The 22,595-nt window shown below is 54.1% G+C and overlaps 2 protein-coding genes across 2 annotated transcripts; one reads left to right on the top strand and one right to left on the bottom strand.

Moving 5' to 3' along the window:
- Positions 1-832: 832 nt before the first annotated feature.
- Positions 833-13,020, bottom strand: LOC138353552 (mucin-22-like). The gene is made up of 3 exons (XM_069306730.1): positions 12,722-13,020; positions 5,550-7,826; positions 833-1,019 (listed from the first exon to the last, which is right to left on the bottom strand). Exons 1-3 carry the CDS (start codon positions 13,018-13,020, stop codon positions 833-835), a joined length of 2,763 nt encoding a protein of 920 aa, XP_069162831.1.
- Positions 13,019-18,250, top strand: LOC138353551 (mucin-2-like). Its single transcript, XM_069306729.1, has 2 exons — positions 13,019-13,031; positions 13,293-18,250. The coding sequence occupies exons 1-2, from the start codon at positions 13,019-13,021 to the stop codon at positions 18,248-18,250; spliced, it is 4,971 nt and encodes a 1,656-aa protein (XP_069162830.1).
- The last annotated feature ends 4,345 nt before the right edge of the window (positions 18,251-22,595 follow it).

The following is a 22,595-nucleotide window of genomic DNA, read 5'->3' as shown; positions in this document are numbered from 1 at the left end:
AGACGACGTTGGTTTCCTTCAAGGCGTTCTGCTTGGTGTCTGGGGAGTTTTACATGAGTAGGTTGGCCGTTCTTGTTTGTTTTTGTAGTAAATTGTCAATTGTATTTTCTGATTTTTGTCTGTAGGGATAACGTTCCAATCAATAATGTCTTTCAGGACTCTTTCCTCCGTTTTATGAGCCGTCGAAAAGAAGTTCCTGTAAAACAGTCTAATAGAGGGTACAAGTGTTGTGTTAGTTGACTCTTCAGAGGTTGCATGGCGTTTCACCTTTCTTTTTATGACGTCTTCAACATAACCATTAGAGAAGCCATTGTTGACTAGGACCTGCCTTACCCTGCAGAGTTCTTCATCGACTTGCTTCCATCCTGAGCTGTGGCTGAGAGCCCCTCAGCCACAGTTCACTCATCTTGTACCTGTCTGGGCAGTCACTATTGGCATTGAGGAACATTCCTATGTTTGTTTCCATAGTGTAGACTGCAGTGTGGAAGCCTCCGTTCCTTTCTGTGACTAATACATCTAGAAAGGGCAGCTTCCCATCATTCTCCATCACGTACGTGAAACTCAACACAGAATTCTGCTCGAATGCTTCCTTCAACTGCTGCAGACGTCTGACATTAGGTACCTGTATAAATATGTCAACATACCTGCAGTATATGGCGGGTTTCAAGTCCATGTCAACTAAGACCCTCTGCTCGATGATATCCATGTAGAAGTTTGCAAACAAGACATCTAGGGGAAGAACCCATGGCGACCCCATCTACTTGCTTATACATGTACCCATCTGGGCTCAAGAAGGGTGCCTCTTTAGTGCAGACTTGCAGTAGCTTGCTTACTATGTTTTCTGGTATGTTATGTCAAGAGAAGTACAAGCCGGATCACGATACACTCCATCTACTCTCATCCCCATTGTTTCATCCACAGGTACGTTGGTAAACAGTGACTCTACATCCAATGAGGCTCTTATCACCGTGACCCGTGCTCCCCGCAGTAAGTCAACAAATTCCTTTAAAAACTTCAGGCTGAAAGCACAAGGTACATAAGGAGTCAGCAAGCAGTTCTCTCCAAACATAATGTTTGGGGCAATATAGTTGTAAGAAAAGAGTTTGGAATGCCTAGGTTTAGTCGAATTTCACCATTGTTACATGCTAATTTGGCTTCTTTATCTTTATGAAGATGTTGCGTTATATGTTTGACAAATGGTTTGCATTCAGCGATCAGGTTAGTTCTTGTACCGTTTCTTGCTAGTGGCTCAGTCCTTCTCTCTGGGTGAGTATCCCTCACTAGTGCTGCTCCCGTGGCTCAGTCCTTCTCTCTGGGTGAGCATCCCTCACTAGTGCTGCTCCCGTGGCTCAGTCCTTCTCTCTGGGTGAGTATCCCTCACTAGTGCTGCTCCCGTGGCTCAGTCCTTCTCTCTGGGTGAGTATCCCTCACTAGTGCTGCTCCCGTGGCTCAGTCCTTCTCTCTGGGTGAGTATCCCTCACTAGTGCTGCTCCCGTGGCTCAGTGTGGGGGACCGCCAGCACCAGCAGTGATGAGGGTCCTCTTAGTTCACACCGCTGTATAAACTGTCACAGTCTGTGTACGTGTATTATATATACGAGGTGTGCAGGGTGCAGCCCGGCCCTCCTCCTGCACCCTGCACTGACCCATCGCACTATATAATAATCATCGACACTGATTTACGCCTCGTTTACTGTTTTTGTGTATTAACGCATTTAGGTACATCTGCATTTACGTAGCTGCCCTAGACTATATGAAGGGGAGTACAGTGTGTGTGTACAGCTGCCCTAGACTATATGAAGGGGAGTACAGTGTGTGTGTACAGCTGCCCTAGACTATATGAAGGGGAGTACAGTGTGTGTGTACAGCTGCCCTAGACTATATGAAGGGGAGTACAGTGTGTGTGTACAGCTGCCCTAGACTATACGAAGGGAGTACAGTGTGTGTGTACAGCTGCCCTAGACTATATGAAGGGGAGTACAGTGTGTGTTTACAGCTGCCCTAGACTATATGAAGGGGAGTACAGTGTGTGTGTACAGCTGCCCTAGACTATATGAAGGGGAGTACAGTGTGTGTGTACAGCTGCCCTAGACTATACGAAGGGAGTACAGTGTGTGTGTACAGCTGCCCTAGACTATATGAAGGGGAGTACAGTGTGTGTGTACAGCTGCCCTAGACTATACGAAGGGAGTACAGTGTGTGTGTACAGCTGCCCTAGACTATATGAAGGGAGTACAGTGTGTGTGTACAGCTGCCCTAGACTATATGAAGGGGAGTACAGTGTGTGTGTACAGCTGCCCTAGACTATATGAAGGGGAGTACAGTGTGTGTGTGTACAGCTGCCCTAGACTATATGAAGGGGAGTACAGTGTGTGTTTACAGCTGCCCTAGACTATATGAAGGGGAGTACAGTGTGTGTTTACAGCTGCCCTAGACTATATGAAGGGAGTACAGTGTGTGTGTACAGCTGCCCTAGACTATATGAAGGGAGTACAGTGTGTGTGTACAGCTGCCCTAGACTATATGAAGGGGAGTACAGTGTGTGTGTGTACAGCTGCCCTAGACTATATGAAGGGGGAGTACAGTGTGTGTGTACAGCTGCCCTAGACTATATGAAGGGGAGTACAGTGTGTGTATACAGCTGCCCTAGACTATATGAAGGGGAGTACAGTGTGTGTGTGTGCAGCTGCCCTAGAATATATGAAGGGGAGTACAGTGTGTGTGTACAGCTGCCCTAGACTATATGAAGGGGAGTACAGTGTGTGTTTACAGCTGCCCTAGACTATATGAAGGGAGTACAGTGTGTGTGTACAGCTGCCCTAGACTATATGAAGGGGAGTACAGTGTGTGTGTACAGCTGCCCTAGACTATATGAAGGGGAGTACAGTGTGTGTGTACAGCTGCCCTAGACTATATGAAGGGGAGTACAGTGTGTGTGTACAGCTGCCCTAGACTATATGAAGGGGAGTACAGTGTGTGTTTACAGCTGCCCTAGACTATATGAAGGGAGTACAGTGTGTGTGTACAGCTGCCCTAGACTATATGAAGGGGAGTACAGTGTGTGTGTACAGCTGCCCTAGACTATATGAAGGGGAGTACAGTGTGTGTGTACAGCTGCCCTAGACTATATGAAGGGAAGTACAGTGTGTGTGTACAGCTGCCCTAGACTATATGAAGGGAGTACAGTGTGTGTGTACAGCTGCCCTAGACTATATGAAGGGAGTACAGTGTCACAAAGCTAGCTTCGTGACGGTAAACTCCCCATCACACAGGAAGGTTAGCCATTCAGAGGCACCAACATGCTGGAGCACAGAGGTAAACTCTACGCGTTCCGCCCGCCTCATTTCATTACACCCGGGATATTTAGATGTGACTATCGTTCACCTCTCTCTCTCCCTCTTAGTCTCCTCACTCCCATACCTACTCATTATGCCACACCACTCCACCAGCCCCACACACCAGCCACACACACCAGCCCCACACACCAGCCACACACACCAGCCCCACACACCAGCCCCACACACCAGCCCCACACCCCAGCCCCTCACACCAGCCCCTCACACCAGCCCCTCACACCAGCCCCACACACCAGCCCCACACACCAGCCCCACACACCAGCCCCACACACCAGCCCCACACATCAGCCCCACACACCAGCCCCTCACACCAGCCCCACACACCAGCCCCTCACACCAACCCCACACACCAGCCCCCCACACACCAGCCCCCCACACACCAGCCCCCACACACCAGCCCCCACACACCAGTCCTCACACACCAGCCCCACACACACCAGCCCCACACACCAGCCCCACACACCAGCCCCCACACACCAGCCCCCAACACACCAGCCCCACACACCAGCCCCCACACACCAGCCCCCACACACCAGCCCCCCACATACCAGCCCCCCACACACCAGCCCCCCACACACCAGCCCCCCACACACCAGCCCCACACACCAGCCCCACACACCAGCCCCACACACCAGCCCCACACACCAGCCCCCACACACCAGCCCCACACACCAGCCCCACACACACCAGCCCCCACACACCAGCCCCCATACACCAGTCCCCACAGACCAGCCCCACACACCAGCCCCCCCACACCATCCCCCACACACCAGCCCCCAACATACCAGCCCCCCACACACCAGCCCCCCACACACCAGCCCCACACACCAGCCCCCCACACCAGCCCCCCACACCAGCCCCACACACCAGCCCCACACACCAGCCCCCACACACCAGCCCCCAAACCAGCCCCACACACCAGCCCCCACACACCAGCCCCCACACACCAGCCCCCACACACCAGCCCCCACACACCAGCCCCCACACACCAGCCCCCCACACACCAGCCCCACACACCAGCCCCACACATCAGCCCCCACACACCAGCCCCCACACACCAGCCCCACACACCAGCCCCACACACCAGCCCCACACACCAGCCCCCCACACACCAGCCCCCCACACACCAGCCCCTCACACCAGCCCCCCACACCTGCCTCACACACCAGCCCCACACACCAGCCCCCCACACCAGCCCCACACACCAGCCCCTCACACCAGCCCCACACACCAGCCCCTCACACCAGCTCCTCACACCAGCCCCACACACCAGCCCCACCACACCAGCCCCCACACACCAGCCCCCACACACCAGCCCCCCACACACCAGCCCCCCACACACCAGCCCCACACACCAGCCCTACACACCAGCCTCCCACACACCAGCCCCTCACACCAGCCCCCACACACCAGCCCCACACACCAGCCCCCCACACACCAGCCCCCCACACACCAGCCCCCGACACACCAGCCCCACACACCAGCCCCTCACACCAGCCCCCCACACACCAGCCCCTCACACCAGCCCCACACACCAGCCCCACACACCAGCCCCCACACACCAGCCCCCACACACCAGCCCCCACACACCAGCCCCCGACACACCAGCCCCACACACCAGCCCCTCACACCAGCCCCCACACACCAGCCCCTCACACCAGCCCCACACACCAGCCCCCACACACCAGCCCCACACACCAGCCCCCACACACCAGCCCCACACACCAGCCCCCCACACACCAGCCCCCGACACACCAGCCCCTCACACCAGCCCCTCACACCAGCCCCACACTCCAGCCCCACACACCAGCCCCACACACCAGCTCCCACACACCAGCCCCTCACACCAGCCCCCCACACACCAGCCCCTCACACCAGCCCCACACACCAGCCCCACACACACCAGCCCCCCCACACCAGCCCCTCACACCAGCCCCCCACACACCAGCCCCACCACACCAGCCCCCACACACCAGCCCCCACACACCAGCCCCCCACACACCAGCCCCCGACACACCAGCCCCTCACACCAGCCCCTCACACCAGCCCCACACTCCAGCCCCACACACCAGCTCCCACACACCAGCCCCTCACACCAGCCCTACACATCAGCCCCCACACACCAGCCCCACACACCAGCCCCACACACGGCGCGAGGCAGGGTACAGGACACAGGGTACAAGACACAGTATACTCTGGTCCACTGGAAGACACAGTATACTCTGGTCCACTAGAAGACACAGTATACTCTGGTCCACTGGAAGACACAGTATACTCTGGTCCACTAGAAGACACAGTATACTCTGGTCCACTGGAAGACACAGTATACTCTGGTCCACCGGAAGACACAGTATACTCTGGTCCACTAGAAGACACAGTATACTCTGGTCCACTAGAAGACACAGTATACTCTGGTCCACTGGAAGACACAGTATACTCTGGTCCACTAGAAGACACAGTATACTCTGGTCCACTGGAAGACACAGTATACTCTGGTCCACTGGAAGACACAGTATACTCTGGTCCACTGGAAGACACAGTATACTCTGGTCCACTGGAAGACACAGTATACTCAGGTCCACTTGAAGACACAGTATACTCTGGTCCACTGGAAGACACAGTATACTCTGGTCCACTGGAAGACACAGTATACTCAGGTCCACTAGAAGACACAGTATACTCTGGTCCACTGGAAGACACAGTATACTCTGGTCCACTGGAAGACACAGTATACTCTGGTCCACTGGAAGACACAGTATACTCTGGTCCACTGGAAGACACAGTATACTCTGGTCCACTGGAAGACACAGTATACTCAGGTCCACTTGAAGACACAGTATACTCTGGTCCACTGGAAGACACAGTATACTCTGGTCCACTGGAAGACACAGTATACTCAGGTCCACTAGAAGACACAGTATACTCTGGTCCACTGGAAGACACAGTATACTCTGGTCCACTGGAAGACACAGTATACTCTGGTCCACTAGAAGACACAGTATACTCTGGTCCACTGGAAGACACAGTATACTCTGGTCCACTGGAAGACACAGTATACTCAGGTCCACTTGAAGACACAGTATACTCTGGTCCACTGGAAGACACAGTATACTCTGGTCCACTGGAAGACACAGTATACTCAGGTCCACTTGAAGACACAGTATACTCTGGTCCACTGGAAGACACAGTATACTCTGGTCCACTGGAAGACACAGTATACTCAGGTCCACTAGAAGACACAGTATACTCTGGTCCACTGGAAGACACAGTATACTCTGGTCCACTGGAAGACACAGTATACTCTGGTCCACTAGAAGACACAGTATACTCTGGTCCACTGGAAGACACAGTATACTCTGGTCCACTGGAAGACACAGTATACTCTGGTCCACTGGAAGACACAGTATACTCTGGTCCACTGGAAGACACAGTATACTCTGGTCCACTGGAAGACACAGTATACTCTGGTCCACTAGAAGACACAGTATACTCTGGTCCACTGGAAGACACAGTATACTCTGGTCCACTGGAAGACACAGTATACTCAGGTCCACTTGAAGACACAGTATACTCTGGTCCACTGGAAGACACAGTATACTCTGGTCCACTGGAAGACACAGTATACTCAGGTCCACTTGAAGACACAGTATACTCTGGTCCACTGGAAGACACAGTATACTCTGGTCCACTGGAAGACACAGTATACTCAGGTCCACTAGAAGACACAGTATACTCTGGTCCACTGGAAGACACAGTATACTCTGGTCCACTGGAAGACACAGTATACTCTGGTCCACTAGAAGACACAGTATACTCTGGTCCACTGGAAGACACAGTATACTCTGGTCCACTGGAAGACACAGTATACTCTGGTCCACTGGAAGACACAGTATACTCTGGTCCACTGGAAGACACAGTATACTCTGGTCCACTGGAAGACACAGTATACTCTGGTCCACTGGAAGACACAGTATACTCTGGTCCACTGGAAGACACAGTATACTCAGGTCCACTTGAAGACACAGTATACTCTGGTCCACTGGAAGACACAGTATACTCTGGTCCACTGGAAGACACAGTATACTCAGGTCCACTTGAAGACACAGTATACTCTGGTCCACTGGAAGACACAGTATACTCTGGTCCACTGGAAGACACAGTATACTCAGGTCCACTAGAAGACACAGTATACTCTGGTCCACTGGAAGACACAGTATACTCTGGTCCACTGGAAGACACAGTATACTCTGGTCCACTAGAAGACACAGTATACTCTGGTCCACTGGAAGACACAGTATACTCTGGTCCACTGGAAGACACAGTATACTCTGGTCCACTGGAAGACACAGTATACTCTGGTCCACTGGAAGACACAGTATACTCTGGTCCACTGGAAGACACGGTATACTCTGGTCCACTGGAAGACACAGTATACTCTGGTCCACTGGAAGACACAGTATACTCTGGTCCGCTGGAAGACACAGTTTATCTCTCTTTTTTGTAGATATCTTTTCCTTGGTCTCATTTATAAAAGGCCTTGGATAAGTTGGGTGAATATCGTGTGAGAATGTCACCTTCCAGTCGCTGAGGTAGGACGTGGGGGGGGGGGGGGGCCGGGCACTCATCCGACACTGCCAGCGCGGCCGGGCGAATGACATCATTGGCATGGATTGTGTTGTTGCCCAGGTGGGCACTGCGCTCGGGGCACTCGGGGCGTGTGGGGCACAGGCGCCGGGTAGGGGCACCCAAAAATTGGTGTCAGTGGGTACAGGGGTATGAGGAGAGGCACCAGTGTTAGTGTCTGTGAGGAAGAGAGATGCCAGACGAGCCGGGAGGAGAGTGAGGGGAGACACACACACACGCACGCGCAACACACGCTAAAGCACACATACACACGCACGTACACACACGCTAACGGACACATACAGACCAATCCTGGAGCATGCGGCTCCAGCCTGGAGTCCATACCTAGTTAAACACAAGACAAAGTTAGAGAACATTCAGAGGTATGCCACCAGGCTCGTCCCGGAACTGAGAGGTATGAGCTACTTGGAAAGAATAAGGGAGCTGAGCCTCACATCCCTGGAAAACAGAAGGGTAAGGGGAGACATGATCACCACCTACAAAATTCTCAGGGGAATTGACAGGGTGGACAAAGACAAACTCTTCAGCACGGGTGGGACACGAACAAGGGGACACAGGTGGAAACTTAGTACCCAGATGAGCCACAGAGACGTTAGAAAAATTTTTTGTATTACCTTATATGCTGGCATATTACTTTATATGATTTGTTAGTGTCAGAGTGGTTAACAAATGGAATGCATTAGGCAGTGATGTGGTGGAGGCTGACTCTATACACAGTTTATAATGTAGATATGATAGAGCCCAGTAGGCTCAGGAATCTGTACACCTGTTGATTGACAGTTGAGAGGCGGGGCCAAAGAGCCAGAGCTCAACTCCGCAATCACAAATAGGTGAGTATACACACACACACACACAGACACACAGACACACAGACACACAGACACACAGACACACACACACACACACACACACACACACACACACACACACACACACACACACACACACACACACACACACACACAGACACACACACAGACACACAGACACACAGACACACACACACACACACACACACACACACACACACACACACACACACACACACACACACACACACACACAGACACACACACAGACACACACACAGACACACACACACACACACACACACACACACACACACACACACACACACACACACACACACACACACACACACACAGACACACACACACACACAGACACACACCGCTCATAGGGGCCTCGTAGCCTGGTGGATAGCGCGCAGGATTCGTAATTCTGTGGCGCGGGTTCGATTCCCGCACGAGGCAGAAACAAATGGGCAAAGTTTCTTTCACCCTGAATGCCCCTGTTACCTAGCAGTAAATTGGTACCTGGGAGTTAGTCAGCTGTCACGGGCTGCTTCCTGGGGTGTGTGTGTGTGTGGTGTGGAAAAAAAAAAAGTAGTTAGTAAACAGTTGATTGACAGTTGAGAGGCGGGCCGAAAGAGCAAAGCTCAACCCCCGTAAAAACACAACTAGTAAACACACACACACACACACACACACACACACACAGACACACACACACACACACACACACACACATACACAGACACACACACACACACACACACACACACACACACACACACATACACAGACACACACACACACACACACAGACACACACACAGACACACACACAGACACACACACACACAGACACACACACACATACACAGACACACACACACACACACACATACACAGACACACACGCACACACACACACAGAGACACACACACAGACACACACACACACAGACACACACACACACACACACACACACACACACACACACACACACACACACACACACACACACACACACACACACACACACACACACAGTGTGTTGAGAGGCGGGACCAAAGAGCCAGAGCTCAACCCCCGCAAACACAACTAGGTGAGTACAACTAGGTGAGTACACACACACACACACACACACAGACACACACACACACAGACACACAGGATTCTAAGCCAGCACACCATAGAACCAACAAGAATGAGAGGAGAAGATGAACCAGCAATGCTTGATTTGATATTTACCCTAAATGAATGGGATATAAGGGAAGTTAAGATGGAAGCGCCCTTGGGAATGAGTGACCACAGTGTATTGAATTTTGAGTACCTGGTAGAGCTAGGACTTATCTCCCCCCAAAAAGAACTAGGAATCAAAAGGCTGGCATACCGAAAGGGGAATTATGAACAGATGAGAAGTTTCCTAAGTGAAATACCTTGGGACACAGACCTCAGAGACAAGTCTGTACAGGGTATGATGGACTATGTTACCCAAAAGTGTCAGGAGGCAGTAAACAGGTTCATCCCGGCCCAAAGGGAAAAATCCGAGAAGCAACAGAAGAATCCATGGTATAATAGGGCATGTATGGAAGCGAAGAAACTGAACAAAAAGGCGTGGAGGAACTTCCGGAATAACAGAACACCAGAAAGCAGAGAGAGATACCAGAGAACCAGGAATGAGTACGTCAGGGTGAGAAGAGAAGCAGATAAAAATTTTGAAAATGATATAGCAAACAAAGCCAAGACCGAACCAAAGCTACTCCACAGTCACATCAGAAGGAAAACAACAGTGAAAGAACAGGTATTGAAACTTAGAACAGGCGAGGACAGGTATACAGAGAATGACAGAGAGGTGTGTGAGGAACTCAACAAGAGGTTCCAGGAGGTCTTCACAATAGAACAGGGTGAGGTCACTGTGTTAGGAGAAAGGGAGGTAAACCAGGCGGCCTTGGAGGAGTTCGAAATTACGAGAGAGGAGGTCAAGAGACACCTGCTGGATCTGGATGTTAGAAAGGCTGTTGGTCCAGATGGGATCTCACCATGGGTACTGAAAGAGTGTGCAGAGGCACTTTGCCTGCCACTCTCCATAGTGTATAGTAAGTCACTAGAGACGGGAGACCTACCAGAAATATGGAAGACGGCGAATGTGGTCCCAATATACAAAAAGGGCGACAGACAAGAGGCACTGAACTACAGGCCAGTGTCCTTGACTTGTATACCATGCAAGGTGATGGAGAAGATCGTGAGAAAAAACCTGGTAACACATCTGGAGAGAAGGGACTTCGTGACAAATCGCCAACATGGATTCAGGGAGGGTAAATCTTGCCTTACAGGCTTGATAGAATTCTACGATCAGGTGACACAGATTAAGCAAGAAAGAGAGGGCTGGGCGGACTGCATTTTCTTGGATTGTCGGAAAGCCTTTGACACAGTACCGCATAAGAGGCTGGTACATAAGCTGGAGAGACAGGCAGGTGTAGCTGGTAAGGTGCTCCAGTGGATAAGGGAGTATCTAAGCAATAGGAAGCAGAGAGTTACGGTGAGGGGTGAGACCTCCGATTGGCGTGAAGTCACCAGTGGAGTCCCACAGGGCTCTGTACTCGGTCCTATCTTGTTTCTGATATATGTAAATGATCTCCCGGAGGGTATCGATTCATTTCTCTCAATGTTTGCGGACGATGCTAAAATTATGAGAAGGATTAAAACAGAAGAGGACTGTTTGAGGCTTCAAGAAGACCTAGACAAGCTGAAGGAATGGTCGAACAAATGGTTGTTAGAGTTTAACCCAACCAAATGTAATGTAATGAAGATAGGTGTAGGGAGCAGGAGGCCAGATACAAGGTATCATCTGGGAGAGGAAATTCTTCAGGAGTCAGAGAAGGAAAAAGACTTGGGGGTTGATATCACGCCAGACCTGTCTCCTGCAGCACATATCAAGCGGATAACATCAGCGGCATATGCCAGGCTGGCCAACATACGAACGGCATTCAGAAACTTGTGTAAAGAATCATTCAGAACTTTGTATACCACATATGTCAGGCCAATCCTGGAGTATGCAGCCCCAGCATGGAGTCCATATCTAGTCAAGGATAAGACTAAACTGGAAAAGGTTCAAAGGTTTGCCACCAGACTAGTACCCGAGCTGAGAGGTATGAGCTACGAGGAGAGACTACGGGAATTAAACCTCACTTCGCTGGAAGACAGAAGAGTTAGGGGGGACATGATCACCACATTCAAGATTCTGAAGGGGATTGATAGGGTAGATAAAGACAGTCTATTTAACACAAGGGGCACACGTACTAGGGGACACAGGTGGAAACTGAGTGCCCAAATGAGCCACAGAGATATTAGAAAGAACTTTTTTAGTGTCAGAGTGGTTGACAAATGGAATGCATTAGGAAGTGATGTGGTGGAGGCTGACTCCATACACAGTTTCAAGTGTAGATATGACAGAGCCCGATAGGCTCAGGAATCTGTACACCTGTTGATTGACGGTTGAGAGGCGGGACCAAAGAGCCAGAGCTCAACCCCCGCAAACACAACTAGGTGAGTACAACTAGGTGAGTACACATACACACACACACACACACACACACACACACACACACACACACACACACACACACACACACACACACACACACACACACACATACACACACAGGCCACACAGCTACCACACATTGTGTGGTGGTTGTGTGGCCTACATTCCTATGAGTGGAGATTGAGTGGGTGCAGACGGTGTCGGGTGTTGTGGTGTTGATGGTGTGGCGGCAGTGTTAGTATACCTGGAGTACCTGGCCAGCGTGTTCAGTATACCTGGAGTACCTGGCCAGCGTGTTCAGTATACCTGGAGTACCTGGCCAGCGTGTTCAGTATACCTGGAGTACCTGGCCAGCGTGTTCAGTATACCTGGAGTACCTGGCCAGCGTGTTCAGTATACCTGGAGTACCTGGCCAGCGTGTACATGTACGCTGCAGCACGGGGGCTGCGGGCCCCGGCACACCGCTCTGTTGATCTTGCCTATAATATTCGTGCCCGCCTCCGTAGCCGGCGCGCGAGACTTCCTCCTCCTCCTCCGCCTCTATATCCGGCTGTGAACACAACCTTTGGCAATCAATTCTGATGTTCTTAAGGCCAAATTTCTTGCCGCCCGCCTGAGAAAACATGGAGGAGTGCCAGGGGGAGTTTCGCTGGTCAACCATAAACATGTTTTATTCAGGTAAATTGGAGGTGGGTTTACCACCCCCTTCATCTGCTCCCTCATAGAAAACGGAGCGTCACGCCCCCCCCCCCCCCTACAGCAACCCGTCCTCCATACAGAATGTCGCATTTTGACGTATAATACACCTAAGGTCAAATATTGTGGAGTAGTAAACGGTAGCGGTTGGCGAGGTTGACATTCTGGTCCGTTTTCTGTTTTGGGTCCTCTGGTAGGTTAGGATAAGGGCACTTTATTAGGACAGGTTCTTGACGTTGGGAGACTTTAGGAGGACCAGGGCTGACTACACTCCCACGCCCCCAACACTCCCACGCTCCCTACACTCCCACGCCCCCTACACTCCAACGCCCCCTACACTACCACGCTCCCTACACTCCCACGCTGCCTACACTCCCACGCCCCCTACACTCCCACGCCCCCTACACTTCCACGCTCCCTACACTCCCACGCTCCCTACACTCCCACGCTCCCTACACTCCCACGCCCCCTACACTACCACGCCCCCTACACTCCCACGCCCCCTACACTCCCACGCCACCTACACTCCCACGCTCCCTACACTCCCACGCTCCCTACACTCCCACGCTCCCTACACTCCCACGCTCCCTACACTCCCACGCTCCCTACACTCCCACGCCCCCTACACTCCCACGCCCCTACACTCCCACGCTCCCTACACTCCCACGCCACCTACACTCCCAAGCTCCCTACACTCCCACGCCCCCTACACTCCCACGCTCCCTACACTCCCACGCCCCCTACACTCCCACGCTCCCTACACCCCCATGCCCCCTACACTCCCACGCCCCCTACACTCCCACGCCCCCTACACTCCCACGCCCCCTACACTCCCACGCCCCCTACACTCCCACGCCCCCTACACTCCCACGCCCCCTACACTCCCACGCCCCCTACACTCCCATGCCCCCTACACTCCCACGCCCCCTACACTCCCACGCCCCCTACACTCCCACGCCCCCTGCACTCCCACGCCCCCTACACTCCCACGCCCCCTACACTCCCACGCTCCCTACACTCCCACGCCACCTACACTCCCACGCCCCCTACACTCCCACGCTCCCTACACCCCCATGCCCCCTACACTCCCACGCCACCTACACTCCCACGCCCCCTACACTCCCACGCCCCCTACACTCCCACGCCCCCTACACTCCCACGCCCCCTACACTCCCACGCCCCCTACACTCCCACGCCCCCTACACTCCCACGCTCCCTACACTCCCACGCCACCTACACTCCCACGCTCCCTACACTCCCACGCCCCCTACACTCCCACGCCCCCTACACCCCCACGCCCCCTACACTCCCACGCCCCCTACACTCCCACGCCCCCTACACTCCCACGCCCCCTACACTCCCACGCTCCCTACACCCCCAGGCCTCTACACTCCCACGCTCCCTACACTCCCACGCCCCCTACACTCCCACGCTCCCTACACTCCCACGCTCCCTACACCCCCACGCTCCCTACACTCCCACGCCCCCTACACTCCCACGCCCCCTACACTCCCACGCCCCCTACACTCCCACGCTCCCTACACCCCCACGCTCCCTACACTCCCACGCCCCCTACACTCCCACGCCCCCTACACCCCCACGCTCCCTACACCCCCAGGCCTCTACACTCCCACGCCCCCTACACTCTCACGCTCCCTACACTCCCACGCCCCCTACACTCCCACGCCCCCTACACCCCCACGCTCCCTACACCCCCAGGCCTCTACACTCCCACGCCCCCTACACTCCCACGCCCCCTACACTCCCACGCTCCCTACACTCCCACGCCCCCTACACTCCCACGCCCCCTACACTCCCACGCCCCCTACACTACCACGCCCCCTACACTCCCACGCCCCCTACACTCCCACGCCCCCTACACTCCCACGCTCCCTACACCCCCACGCTCCCTACACTCCCACGCCCCCTACACTCCCACGCTCCCTACACCCCCACGCTCCCTACACTCCCACGCTCCCTACACTCCCACGCCCCCTACACTCCCACGCCCCCTACACTCCCACGCTCCCTACACTCCCACGCCCCCTACACTCCCACGCCCCCTACACTCCCACGCCCCCTACACTCCCACGCCCCCTACACTCCCACGCTCCCTACACTCCCACGCCCCCTACACTCCCACGCTACCTACACTCCCACGCCACCTACACTCCCACGCTCCCTACACTCCCACGCCACCTACACTCCCACGCTCCCTACACTCCCACGCCCCCTACACTCCCACGCTCCCTACACTCCCACGCCACCTACACTCCCACGCTCCCTACACTCCCACGCTCCCTACACTCCCACGCTCCCTACACTCCCACGCCACCTACACTCCCACGCCACCTATACTCCCACGCTCCCTACACTCCCACGCCCCCTACACCCCCACGCCACCTACACTCTCACGCCACCTACACTCCCACGCTCCCTACACTCCCACGCCCCCTACACTCCCACGCCCCCTACACTCCCACGCCCCCTACACTCCCACGCTCCCTACACTCCCACGCCCCCTACACTCCCACGCCACCTACACTCCCACGCCACCTATACTCCCACGCTCCCTACACTCCCACGCCCCCTACACCCCCACGCCACCTACACTCCCACGCCACCTACACTCCCACGCTCCCTACACTCCCACGCCACCTACACTCCCAAGCTCCCTACACTCCCACGCCCCCTACACTCCCACGCTCCCTACACTCCCACGCCCCCTACACTCCCACGCTCCCTACACCCCCATGCCCCCTACACTCCCACGCCCCCTACACTCCCACGCCCCCTACACTCCCACGCCCCCTACACTCCCACGCCCCCTACACTCCCACGCCCCCTACACTCCCACGCCCCCTACACTCCCACGCCCCCTACACTCCCATGCCCCCTACACTCCCACGCCCCCTACACTCCCACGCCCCCTACACTCCCACGCCCCCTGCACTCCCACGCCCCCTACACTCCCACGCCCCCTACACTCCCACGCTCCCTACACTCCCACGCCACCTACACTCCCACGCCCCCTACACTCCCACGCTCCCTACACCCCCATGCCCCCTACACTCCCACGCCACCTACACTCCAACGCCCCCTACACTCCCACGCCCCCTACACTCCCACGCCCCCTACACTCCCACGCCCCCTACACTCCCACGCCCCCTACACTCCCACGCCCCCTACACTCCCACGCTCCCTACACTCCCACGCCACCTACACTCCCACGCTCCCTACACTCCCACGCCCCCTACACTCCCACGCCCCCTACACCCCCACGCCCCCTACACTCCCACGCCCCCTACACTCCCACGCCCCCTACACTCCCACGCCCCCTACACTCCCACGCTCCCTACACCCCCAGGCCTCTACACTCCCACGCTCCCTACACTCCCACGCCCCCTACACTCCCACGCTCCCTACACTCCCACGCTCCCTACACCCCCACGCTCCCTACACTCCCACGCCCCCTACACTCCCACGCCCCCTACACTCCCACGCCCCCTACACTCCCACGCTCCCTACACCCCCACGCTCCCTACACTCCCACGCCCCCTACACTCCCACGCCCCCTACACCCCCACGCTCCCTACACCCCCAGGCCTCTACACTCCCACGCCCCCTACACTCTCACGCTCCCTACACTCCCACGCCCCCTACACTCCCACGCCCCCTACACCCCCACGCTCCCTACACCCCCAGGCCTCTACACTCCCACGCCCCCTACACTCCCACGCCCCCTACACTCCCACGCTCCCTACACTCCCACGCCCCCTACACTCCCACGCCCCCTACACTCCCACGCCCCCTACACTACCACGCCCCCTACACTCCCACGCCCCCTACACTCCCACGCCCCCTACACTCCCACGCTCCCTACACCCCCACGCTCCCTACACTCCCACGCCCCCTACACTCCCACGCTCCCTACACCCCCACGCTCCCTACACTCCCACGCTCCCTACACTCCCACGCCCCCTACACTCCCACGCCCCCTACACTCCCACGCTCCCTACACTCCCACGCCCCCTACACTCCCACGCCCCCTACACTCCCACGCCCCCTACACTCCCACGCCCCCTACACTCCCACGCTCCCTACACTCCCACGCCCCCTACACTCCCACGCTACCTACACTCCCACGCCACCTACACTCCCACGCTCCCTACACTCCCACGCCACCTACACTCCCACGCTCCCTACACTCCCACGCCCCCTACACTCCCACGCTCCCTACACTCCCACGCCACCTACACTCCCACGCTCCCTACACTCCCACGCTCCCTACACTCCCACGCTCCCTACACTCCCACGCCACCTACACTCCCACGCCACCTATACTCCCACGCTCCCTACACTCCCACGCCCCCTACACCCCCACGCCACCTACACTCTCACGCCACCTACACTCCCACGCTCCCTACACTCCCACGCCCCCTACACTCCCACGCCCCCTACACTCCCACGCCCCCTACACTCCCACGCTCCCTACACTCCCACGCCCCCTACACTCCCACGCCACCTACACTCCCACGCCACCTATACTCCCACGCTCCCTACACTCCCACGCCCCCTACACCCCCACGCCACCTACACTCCCACGCCACCTACACTCCCACGCTCCCTACACTCCCACGCCACCTACACTCCCACGCTCCCTACACTCCCACGCTCCCTACACTCCCACGCTCCCTACACTCCCACGCCACCTACACTCCCACGCCACCTATACTCCCACGCTCCCTACACTCCCACGCCCCCTACACCCCCACGCCACCTACACTCCCACGCCACCTACACTCCCACGCTCCCTACACTCCCACGCCACCTACACTCCCACGCTCCCTACACTCCCACGCTCCCTACACTCCCACGCCACCTACACTCCCACGCTCCCTACACTCCCACGCCCCCTACACTCCCACGCTCCCTACACTCCCACGCCCCCTACACTCCCACGCCACTTACACTCCCACGCCACCTATACTCCCACGCTCCCTACACTCCCACGCTCCCTACACTCCCACGCCCCCTACACCCCCACGCCACCTACACTCCCACGCCACCTACACTCCCACGCTCCCTACACTCCCACGCTCCCTACACTCCCACGCTCCCTACACTCCCACGCCCCCTACATTCCCACGCCACCTACACTCCCACGCCACCTATTCTCCTGGCACTGTCTCTTATCTTGATACTGTCTGCAATCCTAGTACTGTCTGTTATCCTGGCCCTGTCTGTTATCCTGGCACTATCTGTTATCCTGGCACTTTCTGTTATCCTGGTACTGTCTGTTATCCTGGCACTCTCTCTTATCCTGGCACTGTCTTTTATCCTGGCACTGTTATCTTCCTTTTTATCCTGGCACTGTATGTTATCCTTCTTGTTATCCTGACACTTTGTTATCCTCCTTGTTATCCTGGCGCTGTTTTATATTGGCACTGTGTTATCCTGGCACTGTCTGTTATCCTGGCATTATCTGTTATCCTCCTTGTTATCCTGGCACTGTCTGTTATCCTCCTGATAATCCTGGCAGTGTCTGTTATACTTGTTGTTATCCTGGCAGTGTCTGTTATCATCCTTGTTATCCTGGCAGTGTCAGTTATCATCCTTATTGTCCGGGCAGTGTCTGTTATCATCCTTGTCATCCTGGCATTTCCTGTTATTCTCCTTGTTATCCTGCCAGTGTCTGTTATCCTCCTTTTTTTCCTGGTAATGTATGTCACCCTCCTTGTTATACTGGCAGAGTCTGTTGTCCTGTTATCCTGGCAGTGTCTGTTATCCTCTTTGTTATTCTAGCCGTCTGATATTCTCTGTTATCCTGGCCTTGTCTGTTATCATCCTCGTTATCCAGGCAATATCTGTTATACTTGTTATCCTGGCATTGTTATCCTCTATGATATCCTGGCATTGTTTTCCTCCTTGTTATCCTGGCATTGTTATCCTCCTTGTCATCTGCTATGCCGATGACATATGCATTGTTGCAAATACCCAAACTAGACTGCAAACTCTACTTGATTCACTCGCTGCTAAAAGCAATGAATGTGGTCTTGTTATTTCTATAACTAACTCCAGAGTTCTCCATCCCCAAGAGAAAACTCATGTCCCTATAACTTTCAAGGTCAACAACCAGAACATTGTAACATGTGGGCAGCACAAATACCTTGGAGTTGGTATTAACAATGACATTGTAAACGATCTACACCATAGGTGTAGATCGTTTACCTGATCAACCAGGCTGTGACTCATACGTCAGGCTGCGAGCAGCCGCGTCCAACAGCCTGGTTGATCAGTCCAGCAACCAGGAGGCCTGGTCGACGACCGGGCCGCGGGGACGCTAAGACCGGGAAGCACCTCAAGGTAACCTCAAGGTAGGTTAAAAGAAAGACTAAAACCACTGAAAACACTTACTGATAAGAATATTGCTATTAATATTAAAAATGCTAGACTATTCTATACGATGTTTGTTAGATCTCTAGTTGATTATCATGTCTTGCACCTAATTAACTTCCCCGCCTCTGTGTTGGACAAACTTGAAGTAGTACAGAATGACGCCATGAGGATAATTCTTGGTGCCCCAAGATGCACAAGAATCATCAACATGAGAGAAGAACTGAAGCTTCCAACCATACTAGAGAGAATCATGCAAGTCAATACGACCCATTGCCTTAAAGTCACGAGAGACCCTACATCTCCTGCATTGCTCACAGACAAAATTGACTTTTGCCGACATACCAACTCACTCCTTTTATGATAAAAGGCTGAGCAACAATGCTTACAATTTTATTAAACTCAACATTCCTATTAAGTGCAATCTATCTGTCACTGATATTCATCTTTATCTGTGCTCCACCATTCAAGTATCACACACACACACACACACGTCACCAAGAAAGGTAATGAAAATCTTGTTCTTCTCAAAGCTGTCACACTTGAAACAATTGCCTCCTCCATCGAGAATTTAAGATCTCAGGAGCACTGTGTCTACACCGACGGCTCAGTCCAATCTCCTACTGGACGGACTGCAGCAGCATGTAGGTTTTATAGAAATAATATTTTTACACAGACTGTCAGTGTCAGGTTAAACAACTGGCTGACCTCCACACAAGCAGAAATAGCGGCACTACAACTAGCTACCAGTACATTACCTCCACACAAGCAGAAATAGCGGCACTACAACTAGCTACCAGTACATTACCTCCACACAAGCAGAACTAGCGGCACTACAACTAGCTACCAGTACATTACCTCCACACAAGCAGAACTAACGGCACTACAACTAGCTACCAGTACATTAACAATCATTGGAGGAGGAATAATATTTCGTGATTCAAAGTCTACTCTTCAAGCAATCGAAAACTTCTATGGGAAGATCGACAACAAGAACCTCATACTACCAATTATAAATGACCTAATCGTTGCACAGAGTAAAGGGTTTCGAATCTCCTTTGTACGGATACCATCACACATAAATATAACCCATCATAATGAGACAGATACTGCAGCCAAATTAGCGTGTAGAGATAAAATTGAATTAGATCTAGGTATCCTCATCTCTGCTGTCAAAACTATATTGTTCCAAACACTCAGGTCTGATAGGAAAGAAATTACTGACTCCCAAAGACCTGAAAGTACCGGTATAAAAATATATGATTTGTTCAGATCTGAAACCTATATCTATGGGCAGCACAAAACGTTCACAAGACTGCGACACAGTGGGTGCAAGGATCAGGTTGGGTTACCGTTACCTGTGGCAGGTGGCTACAGATGATGGAGCTCTCAATCCTGAGCACTCCAGGTGCAAACTCTGTGAGCAGGAACTGCGGCATGATCTCCCACACTACATCACTGAATGCCCAGTTATTAGACCTTTCAGACCAGTTGGCATGAGGTACCTAGAGCTCTGCAATTACTTTACTCACTCTCGTATTCTTGAAGATATCCTCACAGTGCACCCAAAATTTACCAGTGCAAGCTACTAAACATATGGCCCTGTATGACTAACCATCCTGCGAGATGGGGACTTTTAGTATCAGTGTTACCTTATTCACTCTTGTGTTCATGATATCCTCATAATGCACCCAGAGTCTGCCAGTGTAGACTACTTATCACATGCCTCTGTATGACTAACCATCCTGTGTGATGGGGATTTCTTAGCATCACGTAGCTAGCTTTATGACACACTGTGCTCCCCTTCATATAGTCTAGGGCAGCTGCACACATACACTGTACTCCCCTTCATATAGTCTAGGGCAGCTGCACACACACACTGTACTCCCCTTCATATAGTCTAGGGCAGCTGCACACATACACTGTACTCCCCTTCATATAGTCTAGGGCAGCTGTACACATACACTGTACTCCCCAGGTGTATGAAGGTGTATGAGGTGAGGTGTGAGGCCAGGTGAATGAGGTGAGGTGTGACGCCAGGTGTATGAGGTGAGGTGGGACGCCAGGTGTATGAGGTGAGGTGTGAGGCCAGGTGTATGAGGTGAGGTGTGACGCCAGGTGTATGAGGTGAGGTGTGACGCCAGGTGTATGAGGTGAGGTGTGAGGCCAGGTGAGGAAGGAGGAGCCCCACACTTGGCGTGGCTCAAGCAGCAGGGGCCAGCCTCGCCACACTGCACTACAAGTCACAAAATACTCTCATAGTATGAAGCATTACGCCCTCCTCCACCTTGGCATGCTGCGCAGGCCCGGTATATCCCCCCTCCACAAGGCTGCCCGCACTCCTGTATGCTGCCCGCGCTCGTGTATGCTGTCCACGTTTGTGTATGCTGCCCACGCTTGTGTATGCTGCCCACAAGCCCTGGTTAGCATTCTCTGCCCAAGCCCGGAACTCCAGTACACTCAGAGAAGGTGATTACAAGGCAGCGGGGCGGGTGTTGGTGGTTGGGTGACAGGTGGGGTGGCCCAGGTGAGACACTCTCACCTGTCCGGCCCACACTGGCTCACCCTAGACCACCCTAGACCACCCTGGCCCACCCCACACCCACACTCACACCCAGGGTGGGCCAACTCCTCTATAACTCACGTATACAGTGAACCAAAAACGTGAAGCAATATTTGTCCATAAAGGTGAAGTTGGGTTGTGTTTACCACCCAATTACCGCGGGTGTCCACACCCTACCACCGTCACCCGCGGGTGTCCACACCCTACCACCGTCACCCGCGGGTGTCCACACCCTACCACCGTCACCCGCGGGTGTCCACACCCTACCACCGTCACCCGCGGGTGTCCACACCCTACCACCGTCAACCGGGCCCTCTGGTTATGGGGCATCTCTGGCTACACCACACCCACATGTGACCACTCACCTATAGCGACCTCCTTTGCTTACACCGGCCTGTCACGGGCGTCATCACAGACACATCAACACCTGTCACGGGCGTCATCACACACACATCAACACCTGTCACGGGCGTGATCACACACACATCAACACCTGTCACGGGCGTCATCACACACACATCAACACCTGTCACGGGCGTCATCACACACACATCAACACCTGCCACGGGTGTAATCACAGACATCAA

This window comes from Procambarus clarkii, chromosome 58 (assembly GCF_040958095.1).
Source record: "Procambarus clarkii isolate CNS0578487 chromosome 58, FALCON_Pclarkii_2.0, whole genome shotgun sequence".
Classification (NCBI taxonomy): domain Eukaryota; kingdom Metazoa; phylum Arthropoda; class Malacostraca; order Decapoda; family Cambaridae; genus Procambarus; species Procambarus clarkii.
Note: the sequence above shows the minus strand (reverse complement) of the source record. Positions and strands in the feature narration are given on the sequence as shown.